Source organism: Corvus cornix, chromosome 18, assembly GCF_000738735.6.
Source record: "Corvus cornix cornix isolate S_Up_H32 chromosome 18, ASM73873v5, whole genome shotgun sequence".
Taxonomy (NCBI): Eukaryota; Metazoa; Chordata; class Aves; order Passeriformes; family Corvidae; genus Corvus; species Corvus cornix.
In genome coordinates this window covers 12397921-12419301 of record NC_046347.1, presented here as the reverse complement: position 1 = coordinate 12419301, position 21381 = coordinate 12397921, and the positions used below count along the sequence as shown (strand labels likewise).

The 21381-nt window shown below is 43.4% G+C and overlaps 2 protein-coding genes across 3 annotated transcripts; one reads left to right on the top strand and one right to left on the bottom strand.

Annotated features, from left to right (window-relative positions):
• Nucleotides 1–897: 897 nt before the first annotated feature.
• On the bottom strand, nucleotides 898–13257 carry GPS1 (G protein pathway suppressor 1). 2 transcript variants are annotated; one of them, XM_010413370.3, is made up of 14 exons: nucleotides 12459–12724; nucleotides 10547–10639; nucleotides 10025–10206; nucleotides 9067–9231; nucleotides 8763–8898; nucleotides 8530–8607; nucleotides 8184–8244; nucleotides 7721–7806; nucleotides 7121–7215; nucleotides 5897–6002; nucleotides 5475–5555; nucleotides 5210–5347; nucleotides 4855–4989; nucleotides 898–4130 (listed from the first exon to the last, which is right to left on the bottom strand). In XM_010413370.3, exons 1-14 carry the CDS (start codon nucleotides 12609–12611, stop codon nucleotides 4056–4058), a joined length of 1584 nt encoding a protein of 527 aa, XP_010411672.1. In that variant the 5' UTR covers nucleotides 12612–12724; the 3' UTR covers nucleotides 898–4055. The 2 variants fall into 2 exon arrangements, with proteins under 2 accessions (XP_010411672.1, XP_039418467.1); XM_039562533.1 differs by lacking the exon at nucleotides 12459–12724 and adding an exon at nucleotides 13130–13257 and having other exon boundaries at nucleotides 2815–4130.
• Nucleotides 13258–13268: 11 nt separating this feature from the next.
• On the top strand, nucleotides 13269–21352 carry RFNG (RFNG O-fucosylpeptide 3-beta-N-acetylglucosaminyltransferase). The gene is made up of 8 exons (XM_010413433.2): nucleotides 13269–13806; nucleotides 14648–14696; nucleotides 15209–15311; nucleotides 15692–15845; nucleotides 16875–16963; nucleotides 17054–17219; nucleotides 18551–18636; nucleotides 18870–21352. The coding sequence occupies exons 1-8, from the start codon at nucleotides 13414–13416 to the stop codon at nucleotides 18934–18936; spliced, it is 1107 nt and encodes a 368-aa protein (XP_010411735.2). The 5' UTR covers nucleotides 13269–13413; the 3' UTR covers nucleotides 18937–21352.
• The last annotated feature ends 29 nt before the right edge of the window (nucleotides 21353–21381 follow it).

Sequence of the window (21381 nt, the reverse complement as noted above, 5' to 3'; positions counted from 1 at the left end):
GGGGGTACAAACTTTATGTGCAGAGGGTTCACAGTTATATCGACTACAGGCACAGGGAGTACAATAGTCAAAGCTAGCGTTGAAGGCTTAGATAAGTGAAACAGTAGTACCTGTAGGGTCAGGGACAAAAACAATATCCAACCTGATCTACCACCTAAGCCAGATTTTTCAGGTCCTGCCACTTGAGTTCTTATTTGGATTAGACCATCTCTTGCTAATGCAGCTGCCCTTCAGTCTGTAGGTTTAATAGCTCTACTGAAGCCTAAGCTTGAATTACTTATTTGCTGTCAAGAAACTTAACTGCATTATGAATTTACCAAGCTTCTACTTAACTGAATCTTGTACATTTTCTCTTAGAGCTTGACATGCCCTAGTAGCCAGTTTCTCTTCTCCTTCTAATTAATTTAGCCTGATCAAGTTATCCTAGAGAGAATCTAAAGCTACATAGGAACCCTATGAAATGTTGAATGGAGTTCAGAGATCCATAGGAACACAGAAGCCAAAACAACATTTGTTTAAGTACAAAACTCATTTGCAAAGTAGACAGTAATCCTTTCCCTATTCCCTAACAGCATGAGAGGAAGCAGAAGTCAGTTCCACACCAGTGTGGCGTTTTTCACCCTACTGCAAATTCAGAGCTGATGAAATACCGGAGAAGTGAAACATTGACTTGTCTCAGCCTCAGCTGTCACAAGCAGGTGGTATAAAAAATACTAAGAGCACTGTCCTGTGCAGCACACTGCTGCCCCACTGCTATCTGCATCATATAAAGAGTAATGAAGAAGATGGCAGAAGAATCTCAAATAGTCAAATTAAGTTGGCTGAGACTTTAAAAGAAAAATAAATCAGTGCTTGACAAGCACTTTCTACTGATACACAATAGGTCTTAGTCAGAAGCATTGTTGCTCTGCTTTTATTATTAATTATGCTATTATTAAAGTTTCCTCGTTTATTTTTTTCTGAAAGTTTATATTGCATTGCATGTATCAGAAGTAATACCTTATTCAGTGGCAGTTTTGGGAGCTATCCAGAGGATGGAACAATGCTGAGAAATTGCTGCAGAGTCCCAGGAGAGATGTACAGATCACACCCACATGGCTTGGGGCAAAGACCAAGCTGGTATTTTCCTCCCTCACCCACTGACACCTTTCAGCCAATAGCAGCTCACAGACAACGCTGCACCAGTCATGGTCCATAACCACCTCTTACAGACCTCCCCCTGCAAAACCTGGCAGCACAGACCACTGTGCTTGACAAGTTCTGGGCAGATAATTACCAATCACCCCCAACTACTCTAACACAAATCTCATAATGGCAGTTTCTACATTACCACTAAAAGTGATTGTGCTAATTAAAACTGCCTTGGCCAAAAGAACAAGGTTCTTTCCAACTGTTTTTCCTTTATTCCTAGCAAGGTCATGTAAAGAAAGCAGGATTTGCACTGCATGAGGAACCTGTCATGACCTACCACTGGCATTTCCTTAACAAAAAGGTGCTGCACAAGTTCATGAAATCCATATGAATTAGTTCCTCTGATCATATCTTAGACATACCAACATGCTACACATCTCACAAAACTTCATCCACGGAATGACCTTGGTGGTCACAGGGAATCACTGAAAATTCATTCTATGTGGGTCACTATTTTCCCATTTATTGCTTGCGAAATTACATAGAATTTAAGGTAAGAATAATTTTTACTGGGGGAAACTGCTTATGAATGCAATTTACCTAGAACTATATCCATATCATGTTGTATTTTGTGGGGTTTGGGACTTGCAAGCAGTTAGGACTGAGGCGGGTGTTGGACAATGTCTAGAAGAAATGTGCTTGGACAGCCCTGACTCCCATCTAAAAGATCCTAAAGCAACAGCAGCTTCTTTCACAGGCTAAAGGAGACAGTTATATGCCAGTAATTCTGCACAAAGCATCCACGATGCCAATGCAATAAAAGAGAAATGCTTGATCACTCCCAAAGAGGCTGCAAGCATTTTTTCTGGGTGGATGAAAACTTACCACCGCTGCCCATGCTAAGGAATGGCCTCGGGCCACAGCCAGAGCTGGAAACTGCTGTTTCCACCTTGTGGGGCCCCTTGTGGCTGCTTAGGGATGGTGTCTGGAAGAACAGACTCTAGTCAGCTCAAGACATCACTGACCACTGAGGAGCCCTGCAGCAGAAATCCTCCAGCAAGGGACAGATGTCAGTCAAAAAAATCCCGAGAGTGGAAGCACAGACTGGCATGGTGCACTTCACTGGGATGCAAAACCATCTTCTAAAGAGCAGAGTGTAAGATCTTTTCCTTATAAATAGTAATACTGGCCCATTTGGGGAAGAAAACAAGTAGCATTTTAGGACTGAAAAGCTTTCCTTCAGCACAAACAGAAAGCATTACAATACTTTCCCTGCATTTCTTATAAGGATGTACAGCAATTTACCCAAGGACTCAACTTGCCTTTCTCACTAAACTGGCCATCAGTGATGCCTGACACCAAGTTCTTCCCTCAGAAATGGGAGCATTTTTCCATGCCAAATGTAACCAAAGACCTCACAGAAACTACTGGTTCCTTTTTCAGCACCTAAGTCATAAAAAGCATGGAAAGCCAGGAGAGACCACTGTTGCTACAGGAATTTTGCTGTTCGAATGTTCCTTCAAACTGCATTTTCTTCACAGTTCATCCAAGCTACATCTCCAACCAGATCGGAAAGCAAAACACAATGGCCCTAGGAAACATAATGAAGCTTAGCAAAAAATCAATGGCTTGAGATCGAAATACCTAAAACCCAACTTTAACATAAAACTCCAAATACTCAGAAGCTTTTAAATCCTGCTATTTAATGCACTAGATATAACAACTCATTTTTTTTAAAAAAGCATGAACACATTAACAGTAACATCTGTAGTCAGTTGCCAGACCAGTCAGGGCTGGAGTAAAATTCTCAGTTTGCCTTATGGATTGGATGAATACAAGGCTGCAGTTGACTTCAGAAAATTCAGTGCATATCTCCTTTCATGAACACAGGAAGAACACACACACACACACAAACACCCTGGGCTGCCACCTTTAACCCCTTTATAAAAGGAAAAGCAGAATAAATGCACCTGGAGAGTGGGCACCTAGACTGACTCTTTTTAGCGCTTCCACTAGACTTGAGTGGTGTTTTATGGCATTTATCCATTCTACCCAAAACAACTGTTGCACATGTGGGGAAGCCATCACACACTACGGCAGTAAGACTGGGCAAGCAGCAATATTTGCATGAAGTAGAGATTTACTGCTATGATAACACTGGACCCCAAAGCTAGGTCACACACAAGTGGGAAACACATCAGGAAACAGTTCTTTGAAAATAGAAACCAGAGGCGGGGGGGGGGGAGGGAAGGGAAGAGAGAGAGAGAGAGAGAGAGAGAGAGAGAGAGAGAGAGAGAGAGAGAACCCGGCTGCAGGTAAACATAAAACCCTAAAATAAAGACGTGTGACTGAATGCATGGAAGCAATGTCATATTTTCTGGTGCAGGTGAAAATTCTCCAAGAGTTTCTCAAAGGAAATCTCGTCCCCCATCAGAACTCTAGCTCCATAATTGAGAGCAATGCACTTGTAAGTTTATTTGAAAACAGAAAGCTCAGCATTGCTCAAAATCAAGGCAATACTTTCAGGCCAGCAAAACTCATCTTATATCATGCCTGTCCATTCAACTAACTATTTTTGCAGCTTTGAAACAAGAAAACTAATAGCAGCTGAAAAACTCTCAACTCAGCATCTGTATGAATAACCTGACAGCTCTTTATGGAGTGGTGGAAGGAGAATGAAGGTTTTCTACCAAAACTGAAATGATGATCCATTTGCAGGGATGCTGTTTTTAAAAATAATTTCTTTTCAAGAGAATTGAAGTTATTGGAATATTCATATTATCCACCACCAAACCAACCCTGACTCTCTCAACCCGAGCAAGAAGGGAGGGAGATAGGGACAGTTTGTGAAGCTCAGCAGTTAGTGGGTGAGACACTGGGTACAGTCCTGAGGGACCATTTCTTTTGGTAGTGCACGAAGTTTTTCACATGTTGGTGCTCATTCTGGATTGGCTGTTAGCTGGAGTGAGCTCCCCTTGGCTACCTTCCCTCGGAGGAGACTGCAACAAGACCAAAACACATCCTAGTTAGTGATGTGTAAATATTCTGCAGCCTGCTTCCTGAGAGACAAAATGAAGCACAGGTGAAGCTTAGCAGGATGGCAGCAGGGGGAGAGCATACCCCCAGGTTCATTAATGATGATTTTGTGTTAACAACTTTGACAGTTCACAAAAACTTTTCCTAAAAAAGTCAAACCAGAACTTTTAAGCCACTCTTATTTACTATGTACTGGGGCTGTTGGCCCCAGAAATTGAATCCTGTCTGGAATTTAGTAATCACAGGGATTAATATACTATAGAAATTAACACATTCTGTGCAGATGGTCTATTCTCCTTAAAGTCATCCTTTTCAAACTGCAACCCAGAAGGAATACTCCTAACGACCTAATGCATTTTTTACTTCCTCTGCTGAAAAAATTACTTCAAACAGTCTTTGTTGAGAAAGTAAAAGATACGTCTATCAAGGACTGGACCAAAGGAATTATTCAGAATTAACCCAACCATATAAACTTCCAAGGAGATTCTGAGTTCTACAAGCAGGTTAACGTACCGGCTAGAAACACCTCATATATTTAGTATTTACTATTGTAAGAATTTGTCCAATCAGGAACACGATAGCTTCATTCCCTTCCAGAATCTTCAGTTCACCAACTTTTAGTTTTAGTTAAAAAAAAAAAAAAAAATCATAACATTGCCTTTAAGTCCCTATTTAACACGCCCATACCTTGACATGTATCTGGTTGCGCAGGACTGCAGCTCGCAGGATCATTGCTTTGGCACGGCGCTGAAACTCTTTGCCCATTAGTAAAGACTTCTCAAAAGTTGTACTGCGCTGATCTACATCTCGAGCATACAGAATCTGTAACCAATACAGAGAACTGTAAATGGGAGCTGTGCCAGGGTCCCACATCAGGAAAACAGCTAAGGCATTATGGAGCCTGAGGTCACACACATAGCTCACCCCTACTGAACACACCAGGCCCAAGAGATGAATGCGCCTTCCAAGTGTCTCAGGAATGGAGAGTTTCTAATCTTAGTAAACCTGTTCAGTCTATAATCCATGGCTGAAATGCACTCACCTTACTGTGCGAGTCTATTCTGGCATTGATCAGTCCCTCCAGGATCAGCTGAGTGAGTTCATCTTCCAGAGCAGCCACTGTGGTGTTAAAAGCAGTGGCCATCTTGCGCATGTCTGCTGACACGTAGGGGCTGAAGTACTAAGAAGAAGAAAATATTCAATTGCCAAGGGCACTCTCCACCTTCTGAGAAACTAAGGGAAAAGCAACTGCAAAGAGATGGCCTATCTCCCTGTTCATCCACCTCTGGGATGACAGGAATAATTACCTGGATAAGGGCACGATTTCGAATCTGGGTATAAAGTGTCCTGACATGAGGTGCAAGGTACATATCTAGCAGCAGGTTGTCCTGTGCAAAACAATAAAGCAATAATCAGAAGCTGAGAAGCAATCTGGAAAAATACATTATTCCTGTGTTCTGAAACATTTATGCATATACACTTAAACCTTAAGAATATTACACTACAGCAAGACAGTATGATAAAACAAGAATGAATAAAAGAATTAGCAATACGTTTAAAACATTTATCATTTCTCTCTACTAATAAACTACTCCCAATTTCCATGCACCATGTCAGGAGACAGAAGAGCTGAACATATAGTATCTACTTTTGACAATCACTGCTTCTCACAAAAGGCTAGGCAAAGGGAAGTTTAGGGTCTGCTCTGCTCTGCTCTCCTGCAACTCACCTTCATCTCATCCAGCATCTTCAGGCATGAAGCATATTTAGACTCATAAAACTTGAAGATGATGTCACGAACCTGTGGCTCCAGCTCCAAAAACAATTTGAAGGAGCTACAGATAAAGATGGCAGTGATCAGACATTGGAATTCACCACTTAAATATCCCATAACCCCATCACTCCCAAGTCGCAAGGTTAAAAACTCTCACTACCATTCAAAGATTCCAAGAATTTACCCTCTAACAGACCAGACAGCCCATTTTCAGCAGGGCTGGGAGCCTGGAACACAGAGAGATAGAGCACAGCATCAGAGCTGTGATGAAGGAAGACAAAAGACTTTTGACGAACCAAGTAGTAGAAGTGTCTGTCCACACAAAACAAAATAATGAATATGAATAGGTCAAAATCAGGATACATCACCAGCAAACAAATGCCATATCTGTGCTTGGACTGTAGTCTGTGCTGGCCAGCTTTTTGTCCCCTTTCAAAGCACAGCCTTCATTAAGTACAGCATGCCATAGACACGTCAAGCATGCAAATTTCTCAGAGAAACAACCTATTGCGAGTGTGGTAAATCTTAGGGATGTACACTCTTACTCAGCACACTCCCAATTCTCCATCACAGATTTTTAAACCTTGGGATCTCACCCTATGTTTCAGCCCACAAAAAAGGGTAACAACCCCTTTTCCACAGCAATTTAAAATTACTGCTTCTGTACATCTAGCTGATAGGAATTCAGTGTCATTGCAATTCAATCTTTGACACACAAATATGCACTTTCTTTCAAAGACTATAATTCTCTTAACCTTCTATATGTCATAGTTAGATTACAGGCCAAGGTGTACTAATAATTACTAAATTGTTTTAATGATTAACACCAGAACAAGGAGCAACATGAAGGCAAATTATCCTAACAGCTGCCTTTGACAGAGGGCTGTGTCCCTCGATTTAATATCTAATATGAACTACTGATGGAGATGGAGACAAGACAACTGGGCTATGCAGATGCTGGATTTAACCTGGACGGGAAACTTATACTAAGAAAATTTTAGCTGTGATTAACCACTGTGTTTTAGACAGTGAAACACCACTTAATGCTAAAGCCAAACTAAGGCTCAGTGATTCTTTCTCTCCTGTATGAGAAATACTCCTGCCAGAATCCACTCTTAGCCAAAGTCCCATGTTGCAAAAGATGTCCAGTACATACAAACCCCTCAAGGCATCACTCACCTACTGGAGATAACATTTCGTTGCAGTTCCTGACGGTCAAATGTAGCAAGGGCACAGAGCCCACCATACACAGCCACATTGCTGGGAGATAATAGCTACAGAGAGAGAGACAGAGAGCTGTCACTGACTAGCAAAATGGCGTAAGGGTGGCATTAAGTCTTCTACCCCAGGCCTTTCTTTCATTCAGTGACAAGATTAGTCCTTATCAAATGCAGCGGAAGCACTCAGCTTGCTCTCACCCAGTGTGCGGGGTGACAGGGCCAGAGCAGTAACACTGCTAAGAGAGTAGACACCAATTTCAAGAGGTTTTGGTTGATTGAGCAACACAGAATTATAGATCTCACAGGTAACTCTTATGTGATCTAGAGTAGAACATTTAGAGAGGCCAAGAACAGAGACTTTAAAAACAAACAAACAAACAAAAAAACCCCAACACAACAACAACAAAAAAAACCCCCAGCCAACCAGCACAGTTCACAGCACCACCAAACTATACAGGAATGCTGCAAGAATAACTACAATATCTGAATTTTACAACCTAATACTTAGAAGAATTACATCCCCTCCAAGACCTGCACACAGTGCCCTCTTGGTCCTCACCTCAGGGAAATCACAGTGATCAAATGATGCCAACAAGAAGCACTTTGCTGCCTGTTTGTACTTCCGGGCAGCTAGTTCAGCCAAGCCTAGGAACCAGAAAAAGTTAGTCCTTTTTTTATGATAGTATACAGACTAGGGAGAATTGAAAAATCTGGGGAGTAGGAGAGGCCCCCACATGGCTGCTAGTGCCTTTACTACTGAAGAAAAAGAAGATCCTCAGACTGTATCAAGCATCCTTTGAACTACATTGACTCACACAGGTATCCTCTCTGAAGAAACTCAGGGAGAGGAAAGAGATGGCAAAAACCAGCCAGCAGTTCTATCTCACCAGCTTCATTAAATTTTGCATGTCTGGTGTGAAAATACAAAGTCTGTCAAATATGAGAGAAAAAATAAACGCAAGAGCCCTATGGACAGGTAGAAAGACAGGCAAACCATACAGGAAGCTGAAAGACTCACTCACCTGCTGCACATTTCAGTTTGGTGAGAATTGCTTGTGTCTGGCTATCTCTTTCTCCTCTTTGCTAAAGCATAAAACAAAGCAGTAGTTAGCAAACAGTATGAAAGCTATTTTGCTTACAATCACCCCCAAAATATTTCACCCTGATAATTAACGTGTAAATCTCAATGGCAAGAGGGAAATATGGTAAAACTGAGGACAGGGAAGTATCCGTTTTGACCTTGAGTCAGATTTTGTACACACATATTATGGGAGAAGTCATAACAGGGGAAAAGAAGAAATCACTTTACAAATTTTGGAAACAGAAAACAAAGGGAAAACTCATGCAAGCTACAGAGCAGGAGCTTACTTCTGCAATTTCTGGTGTAGACTCAGCCTTGCTTACATAGCTTAGAACATGAGACCAATTCTGGAGGTAGACACTGACCTGTAGAGAGCCAGAAACAGTGTGGAGTAGGCATGGATAAATGGCATTCCTTAGATAAGCCGCATCATTGCGGACACAGGAGCCGAGTACGGGGGAGTGACTTCGCAGCAGGTATCACAAAGACACCAAGTACCATTGCCTGCAAATCTTCCTACCTTGATAACATTGAGACACATGTTGATGACATGTTTAGCACTGGTGCAGTAATCACGGGCTCGTGAGTAACACTTGAGAGCATTACTGAGGTCTCCACAGTCCAGGTAATGATCACCTAAGTCATCATGGCCTCTCCTGGAGGATGGGAATTAAAACATCAATGAACTGTATGCTCAGAGAGGAACAAAGTCAGTTTGTTCTAAACAAGTAACTCAACACACTGACCTAAGAGCACATCCCATGTTAAGTGCATGGAGGAGCAAAATGCTCTTCCTTGCTCCAGCAGAGCCTTCTGCATCTCACCTGATACTCTCCTTGATGGAGTTCCCTTTGTAATTTTTCAGATCTGTATCGAGTTTCTCCAGTTTAAGAAGAGCTTTTTTGCGTGTAGCTTCAACCCAAGCTGTGTCAAGAGGAGGGGGTTCAATTCCACTATCAGGGACAGCATCAGGTGTATTTTGCAGTTCTCTGAAAGGAAAGTATTTGAATGAAGCTATTAGGCTGAAAACACTTCAAAACAGAGGTCTGCTATGTGCCTGGCATTGTTACCCTAACAAACAGTACTGCATACACAAAATAGACCAAAGAGAAAATAAGGGTAGTGGGGAAAAAAGAAACATATTGCTAAAATCTCCAGTGCAAAACAGTAACACGAGCATCACAGATGTTTACAAATACTTCACAAAATTATTCTAATGATCTTAGGATAAGCATACTGTCACACACATGATAAAGTCTCCCCACGCAAAACAGACAAGAAATCATCAAATAAGCATAGCAACAAAAATAATGCAAAGAAGGGAAGCGTGGATGGATAAGCGAGATATCAAAGGTTATCCTTAACAGCAAACTGGGGGTGGGGGGGAGAACATGGAGAGAAGAAAAAAAACCAAACCAAAATAAGGCAAAGAGTTAAATTAAGTTTTAACTTATGAAAACAAAAGCATCTAGAACACATCTCCATAATCTACCCAAGGAAAAACAAATATGTTCATTAATATCTGAGGCAGTTGCAAGGACTAAACTCACCTCAATATCTACCTGCAGCTTTTTAAAGCACAGAGATTTCAGAATGAGATAATGTCTCCTGTGCTTTATCTTTTAAAAAAGCATGAACACACATTTTACTGCTATTAAATTCTAAGGGCAAAGACAATTTGTTTAAGGTACATGCTGGTATTACATACAAAGTCCTCCGCTGTGGCACATCAATCTTAACTCTGTCAGGAAAGCTCCCCAGGGTCCCATGACCTCTTAGTACCTTGTGGCCTCAGACAGCTTTCTGTGGATTTCTTCATACACATCAACATTGAAAGTTCTTTGGACAAATGACAGAGCCATCTTAAGAGCTTCCACCCGCAGCTGTGGGCAGTGATCAGCAATGAACTGCAGCCGCTCAATCCGCATCAGCCCACTGTAGCTGGATGCATACTGCTCCAAATCCTGCCAACAAAACCTGGTCTCAGAAGGTGAAAATGGACACGCTACATCAGGCTACTACACTGTGACCTGGACAGGTTTTCCTACAGACCTGACCCCCTCAAGGAGGGCAACATGACTCAAGTAAAAAATCAGTAAGATTAGTCCATATCTGCTTTCTTCAAACATTAGGATTTCCTCAGAAATATGCAGTACATTACAATTTACTTTTTTAAAATTTCAGTTGTGACACCTTTTGTTAAGACTAATCAGCTTTAAGATTTTTCAGAAGGGATTTTTTCAAAATTCTTAAAGGAAGAGACCACACACAAGAAATGTACCCACAGCCCTCAGCAGCACGTACCAATGTGGGGTTCTCCACTACATAGTTGATATCAGGTGAATTTTGCTGATCTTCTTGTGGATCTACGTCAATCTGCATGGGCTCCACTGCACCCTAAAATATCAAAATTAGGTCAAAAGTAGCTTATTACATTTGAGCAGGAAATAACTATGTGATTCAATTTATTAAAGACTTGCTTAAATACATGTTAAATTCTAAAAATTAAAAAGCACTCCTCAGTCTTTTGATATGCTTAGGATTTTTCTCTAGCAACACCAACAGTTAGCATGATGCTTGGTCTAACGCAAGCAGCAGCATGGCTTAGCATTCACACAGAGCAGTTTATTTGGGTTGGTAAATTATCAAGCAAAACAGTGAAGGGGTCAATAAATCTGATTCTACAAAGTATCTGCGGCATGCATTCCATTTCCCTTCCCTGAGCAAGAGCAGGTGTTAACACTCAGCCCAAGAAGTTCCGAAAGACAAAACGTACCAAAAAACTCACCACAACCTTTCAAAATTGCTTTAATGCTTAGAAGTAATATTTTAGGGGGGCAAAAAAGGCAAAAACTGTTAGACTTCTTAGAAGTATTAAAAACCATAAAGAACAGAATGCAGAATGGCAATTTCAGAGTTTCCAACATGGCAAGGAACAATTTGTCAGCACTGCAGAGATTTGCCATTAGTTGAACTATCCTACTGTAGTTTTCAAGTCCAGTTACTTAGATAGAGCCTCTTTTGCAGAAACAATAAAATTTTATTCTCCCAGTATATCCTGCACTGCTTTGAGCCATAAGGACTCACACCTATGCAGTGACTTCAGCACAGCTGCATCATTACAGCCCCTGAATGTATTCCAGGTAAGACTAGCTTGCTATCCCATTCCACAAACTAAACTGGTCTGCTAGCACAGAATTCTTTTTCTCTTCCTAGTCAAAGTGTGCTGAACAGTCCTCCTAGGAATTACCCATTTAAAGTGAGGAAAACTTAGCTGAATGTCTTCTTATGGAATACTAATTTTGTGCACATATTATACAAGCAACACTTGATTTGGTGTAAATTGCAAAAGTGGATCTCACAAAAGAAATGCCAACCACCTTGCCCCCCCACACATCAGATTATTTCCATATTTTTACTGATTTTACTGTCTGTTAAGAAATCAAAGATTGAGGGGGGGTTTTTTGACTGGGTTGATAGCTCGTTTGGTTGGGGTTTTTTTGTGAGAAAGCACAGGGCAGATCGAGATTTCCTATCTCTAAAAATTATACTCACCCACAGTCTGAGGGTCTTATTCTTTCACAAACTGGTACACACCAAATACATACCTCAACACTGAAATCTCCCAAAATCTGAAGTAAGAAGCAAGTGAAGCATAAAAACATTTGTTTCCTAGTTTAATAACCTTTCCATGAAGGAAAGGGAGGGAGGGCACAAAGGAAATTTTGATTGTCTAGATCACCACTCAGGAAAACTGTACATACAAACAGACAACTCACCATATGCTGAGACCACTACTTTTTCCACTTTTATCTACCTTCTATCTTTTCTTATATCACAAACACTAAGTGCCAAGGTTAGATTGTTTAGTCTGTGTTTGCCTACCATAGTAAAAACTCAGTTACAGACTCCTTAGAACACAGCATTACAAAGGTAACTGCAGTTCCAGCTGGTGGAACAGAACAACTTGTGTCTTGCTAAGCTGGGAGTCTACACTCTGCGTTTCTCACTTAATTCCCAGACAAGGAAAAATACAAGTGGTCTGGAAGTCCCAGTAGGACAAGCAAACTCAGACGCTTTCAAGCTCTTTATTTTGGAAGGAAGATGTAAGGTTGGCTTAAAAACCACTCACAAAGCAAATAATATAACAACCACTCCCCAAGATTTCCTGACGGGAGTGCCAACAGAGTACCAACGGGTACTCCATTGAGGGTACCTCACCAGGCCTCACACAAATAGATAAACTGGTGTCTGAGCTGAAGTTTCCTGCTGTACTCGGAAGGAAGAGGTGTGACCTATTGCTGGAGGGCGTGCAATACAGATCTGTCACTAATGAAGGAGCTGAGTTGGATGTTGAACTGTCCCTCATCCTCTCCTCACTTCCCAAAGCCTCGTGCCCTGACACAGAATTACTACTGCTAAAACTTGCAAAAGCTAGCCTTCGCGGGTACCTAGTGTAACCGACCCACTCGGCGCTCCTGGGGCTCTCCCCTGCACTGCAGACTCTCAGTTCCTCCTCTTCGGCCACCTCACCGTACCCTCCGCGACTACTCTAGCCCTGCCTACGGCACGTAGAACGCGGGAATCAAACACGGGGCCACTGCAGCGGCGGGGGACGCCACGGGTGCCGGAGGATGCTCGGCTGAGCGCTGCTTCTCGCGAAGGGCAGCGGAAGCGACACAGACGGACCCGACGGAAGGGCGAGCGAGGGCCCAGGGCCAGCCGAGAGCCGCTCCCTGCCCGTGGAGCCCAAGGCGGAGGCCTCACGGCGCCCACGGAGGCCGCGGTCGGGCCGAGGTCCCAGACCTCGCGTGGGAGCGCGGCAGAGCGCGGCAGAGCGCGGCCCGGCCCGGCAGGCCGGGCGGGCGGGACACAGCTGCCCCATACCTGCAAGTTAAAGACCTGGACGGGCAGCGGCATCCTCCCCTCACGCCGCCGCTTCCGGCCGCCCGCCCCTCCCACTCCGCTTCCGCTTCCGTTTCCGGGCCGCGCGTCGCGGCCAGGCCGCGGCCGACAGGTGAAGCTCTTAAAGGGGCCGCGGCCCCACTCGGCCCCGCGGCGGCGGCGGCGCGACGACCTCCGGGTGCTCCCTCGCGGGGCTACCGCCACGTCCCAGAGTGCGGGGCCATGAGGTGGCCGCGCCCTGCGGCGGGGGCCCGCGGGGCTGCAGCATGAACGGTCCTTGCCTGGGGCTGCGCAGGGTGGGGGTCCTGCTGTCTCTGGGCGCCGCCGCCCTCCTGCTCTTGCTGCTGCCGCGGGGGCAGCGCCCCGCCGTGCCCCGCCCGCCGCCCGCCGCTGGGCCCAGCGCGCCCCCGCAGCACCGTGCGGGCCCCGAAGGCTCTGCCGGAGCGCCGGGCGGCGGGCCCGGGGCCGGCGGCCGTGGCGGAGGCCTCGCGGGTAGCCCGCAGCTCTCGCGGAGGGGCCGCCTCGGGGCCGCCGGCAGCTCGGCCAGGGAGAGCCTAGAGCTGAAGGACATCTTTATTGCGGTGAAGACCACGAGGAAGTACCATAAGAGCCGCCTGGACTTGCTCCTCCAAACCTGGATCTCCCAGGCGAGGGGACAGGTGAGACTTGGCCAGCGGGCAGGGATAGGCAGCCGGGAGCCTCGGCCCTGTGCTCTCCAGGGCAGCTGCTGCACTCTCACGGAGTTTCTTCTTGCTTGTGTTAAAAGCGGCTTTCTTTCTAAGACTGTGGAAGGCCGTCTTATATAAACGGTTGGTGTGAACACGCTTCCAAAAGAGTTCGTTGCTGAACACGCCAGTTGCCTGCAATATGGGATCGGTAGTCCAAGCAAACATAGCTTGCTGATTCTTGTGTGACTGTGGAAAGTGCTACATGATAGTGCAAGATTCCTGGTGATGATGCATCTAAGCCGATATTTTGGACTAAGTAGTTCAGCCACCTAAGTTTTTCTATAGAACATAAAAATTGTTCCCTTGTTTCAGAATTTCAGTCTATTCAAGTATATTAATGGGATTTTGTCCAGCAGTTGGAACAAGACGGTGTTAACAACCTGCCACTTCCCACTCTGACTTGCATTCTTTCTTCTTAACCTGCTTGACAGCTGTGGATGATTCCTAGCCAGAGAAAGGAGGTACTACCAAAAAAGACCAAAATCCTTTCTGTCTGGCAATCAGTTGTCTGTACCCTGAGACAAGGAGGGTAAAATACAGGCTGCTTTATTGAAATGACACTCTTCTGGTTTGTAATGAAAGAACGTAACAAATGAGGCAGGGGTTGAAGTTGCTAGGGGTCTCTCTGCTACTCCCTCCCCCATTCCAGTGGATACTCTGAAACAAACGACCAAGACAGACAAAACATTCTGAATTCTGACTGAAACAGAGCAAATTTAAAATTAGAATCTGAAGTTCTTAAACGTGGACACACCATTTTTGTCTCCCACAGACGTTTATATTCACAGACTGGGAGGATCGGGAGCTACGCCTGAAAGCAGGTGAGCTGTGTAGCAGCATAGGTGCATACTGTCTGTTATAACTGAGTTTTGCTTCTTTCATACTTTCTATAGAAGTCCCTATTTCATGTTGTACAGCAATTAGGGAAGTTAAGATGGAGAAAATGGAGAAAATTTCTCCCTACTTGCCACCTAGACAAGATGCCTGGAACTTCTAGAATACTGGGTTCACCTTTGTACACCCTTTCTTCTTGTTAGTAAGCTTAAGTTTACATGGCCCAAAGTTATAGTAGGTATTTCCTTTGCACACATCTCATAACACTATTTATATACCCTCACTTGTTTTTATGCACTCACACAATTTTATGACCTCTGCAGCTTGCAGGCCAGATGGATAACCTGTGAGCCCTGCCTGTCCTGCAGTTTCTTCTCCATGTGTGCACCATGTGCACCTCAGATGTACAGTACTAGTGCCAAATGTGCACTTCTTTTGTAGTCTTTTTTTGACTATGCATGCTTCTCAAACCTGAAAGGGCTGATCTTTATTCTTCTAGGGGATCATATGATCAACACCAACTGTTCCGCTGTTCATACCCGGCAAGCTCTCTGCTGCAAGATGTCTGTGGAATATGATAAATTCCTGGAATCTGGGCAAAAGTAAGTGAAACACATTGTTCTGATTGACTTTGTTTCTTCCAGTTCTGTGCTTACAGGAAACTTGAGTAACCATCTCTGTTCCAGTAAGGAATGCAGTATTAGCTGAAATGTAGGGATGAGGGGAAGAAAGGGAGCACAGCACGAAGCAGTGTTTATAAACAAGCATTTTCTGAAAGGTGGAAAGGATTATAATCTAAAGGGGTTATTGATTTCAGCCTCTTTTCAGACTTAGCATCTGTGGGTGCTTTCATCTTTCCCATTCTGTAATTTGGGACAACAAGAAATACTTTCTGCTCCAAGCCTGAAAGACTTAAGACTCAGTTGTAAACCTGTAATTCATTTCTTTGTCCCTATGGCTTCTTGCTTTGTTTTGTTTGAAGATGGTTTTGCCATGTGGATGATGACAACTACGTGAACCCTCGGACTCTCCTGCATCTCTTGTCTGCCTTCTCACACAGCCAGGACGTCTATGTGGGGCGACCGAGCCTGGACCATCCCATCGAAGCAGCTGACCATGTCCAAAGTGATGGATCAGTAAGCAAACTTTGCAGTTTGTCTGAGAGACATCCCAACCTTCTGAGCCTTTAAAACCTTGAAAACTCATAGGATTCCCCCATAAACCCGAGTGATTTAGTCTGCAAGAAATGAACCTGGTGATGGTCATTTTCAGAGGCAGGGTGCTGGGTTAAATGCACCTTCACTCCGATGTTGTATGCATATGTATGCACAATGGAGGCTGTCTCCTGGATTGCTGTTTCTGTTCCTTTATTCATGTATGCTGTGATCTGCCTCATTCTGAGCTTAGCAGGACCTCCCCACCTTGACTGTTACTTTTCCTTTAGTGGCTCTGGGGGCAGTGTTCCTTGTTTTAGGGCTTGGGAGTTTGGGTGGGAGTTCAAGGGGTTTTTTATTTGTTTTGGGTGCAGTATCACACACATTGTCATCATCTTGAACCAACCTGAGAGGGGTGACAAAAGCCTTCTGGATAGATAAAACATTTCCAATATAAAGTGGTTGCTAAGTTTTCAAGAACTGGAAGCAAACATATCTCAATCACAAGATACATGTGCTAAGGAAAAAGTCCTAATCAGGTTGCCTACACTGGCAGTTCTAAAGATATATCAATCCACTGGCCAGAAAGTCAGTTATAATAAAGCAGCTTGTTAGGGAAGACTCTGCACAACAAAATAGTCTCCTCGGACATGGAGCCAATATATATGGATCACCTTTGATATCCTCAGTAACACTGAGCTGGCTATGACCCTTAGTTAAAATGAACAGGGGACAGATGGGATTGGGTAGAAGTGGGGCTATCGTTTTCCATAACTCCCTTAGGGTCATTTGATGGTTCACCTGCTGGCTGTTTCAAGATAGTTTCATTTGAGAGAACAGCTAGCTGCACTTTCCAGCAGCCTAAACAAATCGGGATTCATCTGTAGCCTTGTTCTGACTCAGATGTATTATGTGATATCAGATAGAACCTTGAGTTCCCTTCCCTGCGCAGCCAAATGGAAAAAGCTGATTATCAGTAACTATTGTGTGTTTTTTCTTTTTGCTCTTCAGAAGACAACTGTGAAATTCTGGTTTGCCACAGGTGGAGCTGGGTTCTGTATCAGCCGAGGTCTTGCCCTGAAGATGAGTCCCTGGGCCAGGTAAGCACTGTTCCTAGCTGAGCTCCATCAATACATGTTTGGGAGGCTTTAAAACATATTTTGGCTTGTCTCCTATGCTCTCTGTCACAGCCTGGGCAATTTCATCAGTACCGCAGAAAGAGTGCGTCTTCCCGATGACTGCACTATTGGCTACATCATCGAAGGGCTGCTGGAGGTAAAGCTGCTACACAGCCCGTTGTTCCATTCCCACCTGGAAAATCTGCAGAGACTACAAGGCGAGTCTGTGCTGCAGCAGGTAGGACTACACCTCATGTCCCATCCTTATAAATACACCTTAGTCGGATCAGAAAGAATATTCTGCATAGACTTAGCACTCTTCAGCAAAGAAGGATATCTACAGACTCACTCAGAGCTGTGTCCTGCTTAATTCCTTCATTTAGGTAAAAAGCGCACTTTCACCCTAGCCAACTGGTCACCCTAGCTGTCCCCTCCTTTGGGGACACATTCTGCTACATGAAGCCTAAGTAGGGTGTTCCCCATCTCCTTCTAAACCCTGACTTTTTGCATGTAGCAGTAGCAGAAAGTGTAAAAGTTTGCTAAATAGTCTTCCTTGTTTTGCCTAACAAAGTTTCAGTCTTAATTAATGCTGTTCAAAAAGGCAGCTATAGTAAGTACTTATTCAATAGCTAAGACATAATTAAATGTTTGATCATTTTTAAGAATAATTTGTCTGAATCTCAAGAAACTTAAAGTTGCTTCTGAAAAATCAAGTTACTTTTTAATTGCTGGGATACATTTTACCTCCTGGGCAGCAGATGGAGCCACAAGGCCATCCAGCAGCGTTGCCTGCATCACATTGCTTGGCACCCTAAGTAAACAGGAGTGTGGTTTTGCCCCTGCAACGCTGCGTGGTTATATTTTTCTGGCAATTGTATTAGGCAGCAGAAATGTACGCTTGGGGCCAGATTCCACCGTGATGTCATCTCCTTCATCTTAGTGAATGTGACTGTAGCATGAATACATTGTTTCACTGATGATCATTGGTTCCATGAGATGATGACAGCTACCCCAAAACCCAGGAAATGTACAATTATAAAGAAAACATAAGTCTTCTTGTACCTGACACCCGAAAAATTCTTAATGCAGTGCTTGTGTGGAGGAACAGCACTCATTGGGTGTTCCAAAGATCTAAATTTTGTTCCAGATTTGAAACATGACAATCCTTTCCATGCCATTTAACATGCAAATGTTTATATTTTTCCCCTGTGCTAAAACATTGCTATTGCAGACTTCAGGCAATGTCTGGTGAGGATGAACGTATTATTTAGCGAAGGTACAGACAGTAGCAGGATTAATGTCCTTACAAAGCTTACAATTCAAACTCATCTTGTTCTTCAGGGCAATGCAAGTTTCAGATCTTCTGTGTATTCTCCCCCATTGCCATTAGTGCCATTCAGCACCAACATTCCTTACATCAGAACTAACTGCTGTCCTCCAAATGTGATCCATGTTCAGATTAGACAGCATCTTTGGAGACTTTCTTGGTACCACATTCACACCCTGCTGTTTCCACTCTGGTTTTCTGCCTTAGTGTTAAAAGTTCTGAATACTTACTTATTTTTACAGGTAACCCTGAGTTACGGTGACCCTGAGAACAAACACAATGTCGTGAGTGTGGGAGGAGTGTTTGGCCTTCAGCAAGATCCAACCCGGTGAGTGTCCACTTCCAAAACAAGATCTCCCTACCGTGTTCATGTTTGTCATCTGTAAGATGATCAGACCCACTAATGGGGTTATTTTCTCATGTCAGCTCTTGTTACTGTGCCAAAAGCAGGTAAACCCACCCTCTGCTCCGTCAGACTGCTGCACATTCAATGCTAGTATGTTCTGTGTATGGAGAATTCCAATCTAATGCTGTCTTTTTTTTTTTTTTTTCCCAATATAGATTTAAATCTGTCCATTGTCTGCTTTATCCTGACACTATTTGGTGCCCTGCTAAGAAGATGTCATAATTCTTGACCAGCCACTGACACCTATGTCTTAGCTAGTTTGCATAAGACAGGAGTTGTGGAGTTTTTTGGTGGTTTTATTCTTCTGGGAGACAACCAGTGGTATCTACAAAGGAGGTAGACAGTTTCTGTTTAGAAAAGCAGTCAGATGTGGTTTGTTCAGCTGCAGCCTGGGACATTCCAAGAAGAATCTTTGTTCTTTTGTCTAGTGGCTCTTCATAAGATGACCACAGTCCTGTGTGTATGAGTCACTTTACACTTTCATCTGATGTCATGTGAACCTGTGCTTGGGCACATCTGAGGTAAATACAGTACTGGGAGTGAGACTGTTCTTACTACCCTTAGGGGTTTTTAGAAGCCACTGTCTTGAAGCTGGAGTGCTAGAGCAGACTGTAGTCCCCATGGTGACAAGAGAGGCAAAGTTTTCAGTCATCTTTCTTGGGAACAGAATTACTTAAGGGCTTCTGTGGCCTGCCAGATTAAAACTCCAGTGGGCCAGAATACAGAAATCCTGGAATTACTAGGGTAAACAAGGCTGAAAGCCTTTGTCATGGGAAAACCCTGTGTGAGGGTAAGCTTACTCAGGACTGGACAAGTTGCTTACAATGCACATTCTCCCGTCATCCATGTGTACCTCCTGTGGAGGTAATTGTCAGACCTGGCTCGCATGCCAGCTGATTTGCAATGGTTGATGAGTATGATCTATTCTCTTGATATTTGATATTGAAGAAATATTTGCCTGACAAGATGGTAATTGTTCCTCCCACTTGGCCAGTAGTTGTCGCATGAGCTGGAGAAGCTTTTGCTGGCAAAACACACCCTGTTTCTGAAGCTGTGTGATGGGGGGAAGGAATGCTAGATAGCTGCAGTGCACTGAGGAAGGTTTTGATGGTATCATTTGAGGACCTTTAATTGTATGACCATGGTTACTCCAGCTTCTTCAGATAATCTTTTAATTACCATAAAGATCACTGTTTGTTTTTACTCCTTAATATTTCAACAAATAGTTCATGCAGTTACTAAAAGGAGACTGCACACTCACAAGCAGTTCAGTGCTCTAGCAGTATCATCTGCTGCTGCTTTTTAAAGAAAGTAAATTTAGTTTTGAAAGTGGAATGAATGGGGCACCATATGTCTACTTTTTTGTTAGCCCAGACTTTGGCCATGTGCAAACCTTATCTGACCTGGAGAATACCATTAAAAAAAAAAAAAAAAAAAAAAAAAAAAAAAAAATTTTCAAAACCACTGTTTACTCTTGCAGACTCTTCAAAAAATACTTTCTGGTTTAATGCTAGAGTTTGAGGCCAAATTAAGGGAAGGATAATAGAATGCCATTGTATGATCTGGAACTGTGATTACTGGCTTGATTGTGGACCTAGCAGAAGTTTCAGGTTTGTAAATGGCTGTGCTCAGCTGTACTGTGGGCTTCAGGTACTTACTTAACCTCGCAAATGCCTGTAGTGTATTCAAGTATGCCACTTAGCACAGGTGTCAGCCTCCTAAAATATACCATGTTCCCTGCATTTTAACAAACCTTTCCGTGTTTACCTCAGTACATTGCCTTCTTTGCATGATTTTAGTTAGCTCCACTGAGGAGCAAACAAGCTGACTGCTACTTACACAGTCCTGCAGCTCATTCTTGTATTTCTCCTTTCTGCCATGTGTACTAAGGTGACTATGAGGTATAGAAATAAGAATGCTGCAGGGAACTAGATCAAAGCCCAGCTAGCACACTGGGTGTTCCCTAATGGGCTGTCAGTGTTACAGCTGTGCCTGTCACAGAGGAGGATTTATGGAATAGCAGGTTCTACCTCTTTATTAGGTCTTCTGCTAACTAGAAGTGAGGCATCCTGTGGTTTAATGATTTGTCATTAATAGTTCTGGAGATTCCTGGTATCCATATAATTTTTTTTAAAACACTTGTTAGGTTCTTGGTTTTAAAATCCTGTAGCAGAAAACTGTGAAACTTCGGGAGCTCTTGAGGTGATTCTGTCTTCAAGCACTTCTTCTGAACTCTTCTGTTGGAACTTTTCTTCCCCTTCCACTGGAAGCAGCCTCTTGTAAGATGACACAGACAGCATGGACTGGGCAGCAATTGTGGCAAACTGGAGTTAAAAAATTACAACACTTTATATTGATGGCAGCAAAACTAAACGGTAGAAGTTTCACATTGTGGTTACAGGTCACACTAGGTGTGCCAAAGAGGCAGTGCCCTCAAAGCTGGGACGGTGTGTATGGAACTTAAAAAGGACCGTGTTCTCTTGCAGGGCAATAGGAAACTGTTCAGTGTGTTCAGGCCCGTTCCAAGGTTTCTTGAGATTACAGTAAGCTGTGTGGATCTATCAGGATGCAGCTTTTTCATCAAACTACTTTTTCATACACAAAGTGATTCTATAAAATAATATTTAAATATGTGAAAGGCTGTGTTCTTTCATATTTCTTCACATG

Bases quoted from the DNA above. Each gene is read 5' to 3' on its own strand.
- GPS1 (XM_010413370.3), bottom strand. From the start codon at position 12,611: ATGAGGGACAGTTCAACATCCAACTCAGCTCCTTCATTAGTGACAGAT. The intron at 9,232-10,024 runs GTACTAAGAGGT...CTTTCCTTTCAG, and splicing joins AAGCTGTCTGAGGCCACAAG to AGAACTGCAAAATACACCTG. The intron at 8,608-8,762 runs GTAGGAAGATTT...GGCTCTCTACAG, and splicing joins TGTGTCTCAATGTTATCAAG to GTCAGTGTCTACCTCCAGAA.
- RFNG (XM_010413433.2), top strand. From the start codon at position 13,414: ATGAACGGTCCTTGCCTGGGGCTGCGCAGGGTGGGGGTCCTGCTGTCT. The intron at 14,697-15,208 runs GTGAGCTGTGTA...TTATTCTTCTAG, and splicing joins GGAGCTACGCCTGAAAGCAG to GGGATCATATGATCAACACC. The intron at 15,846-16,874 runs GTAAGCAAACTT...TTTGCTCTTCAG, and splicing joins ATGTCCAAAGTGATGGATCA to AAGACAACTGTGAAATTCTG.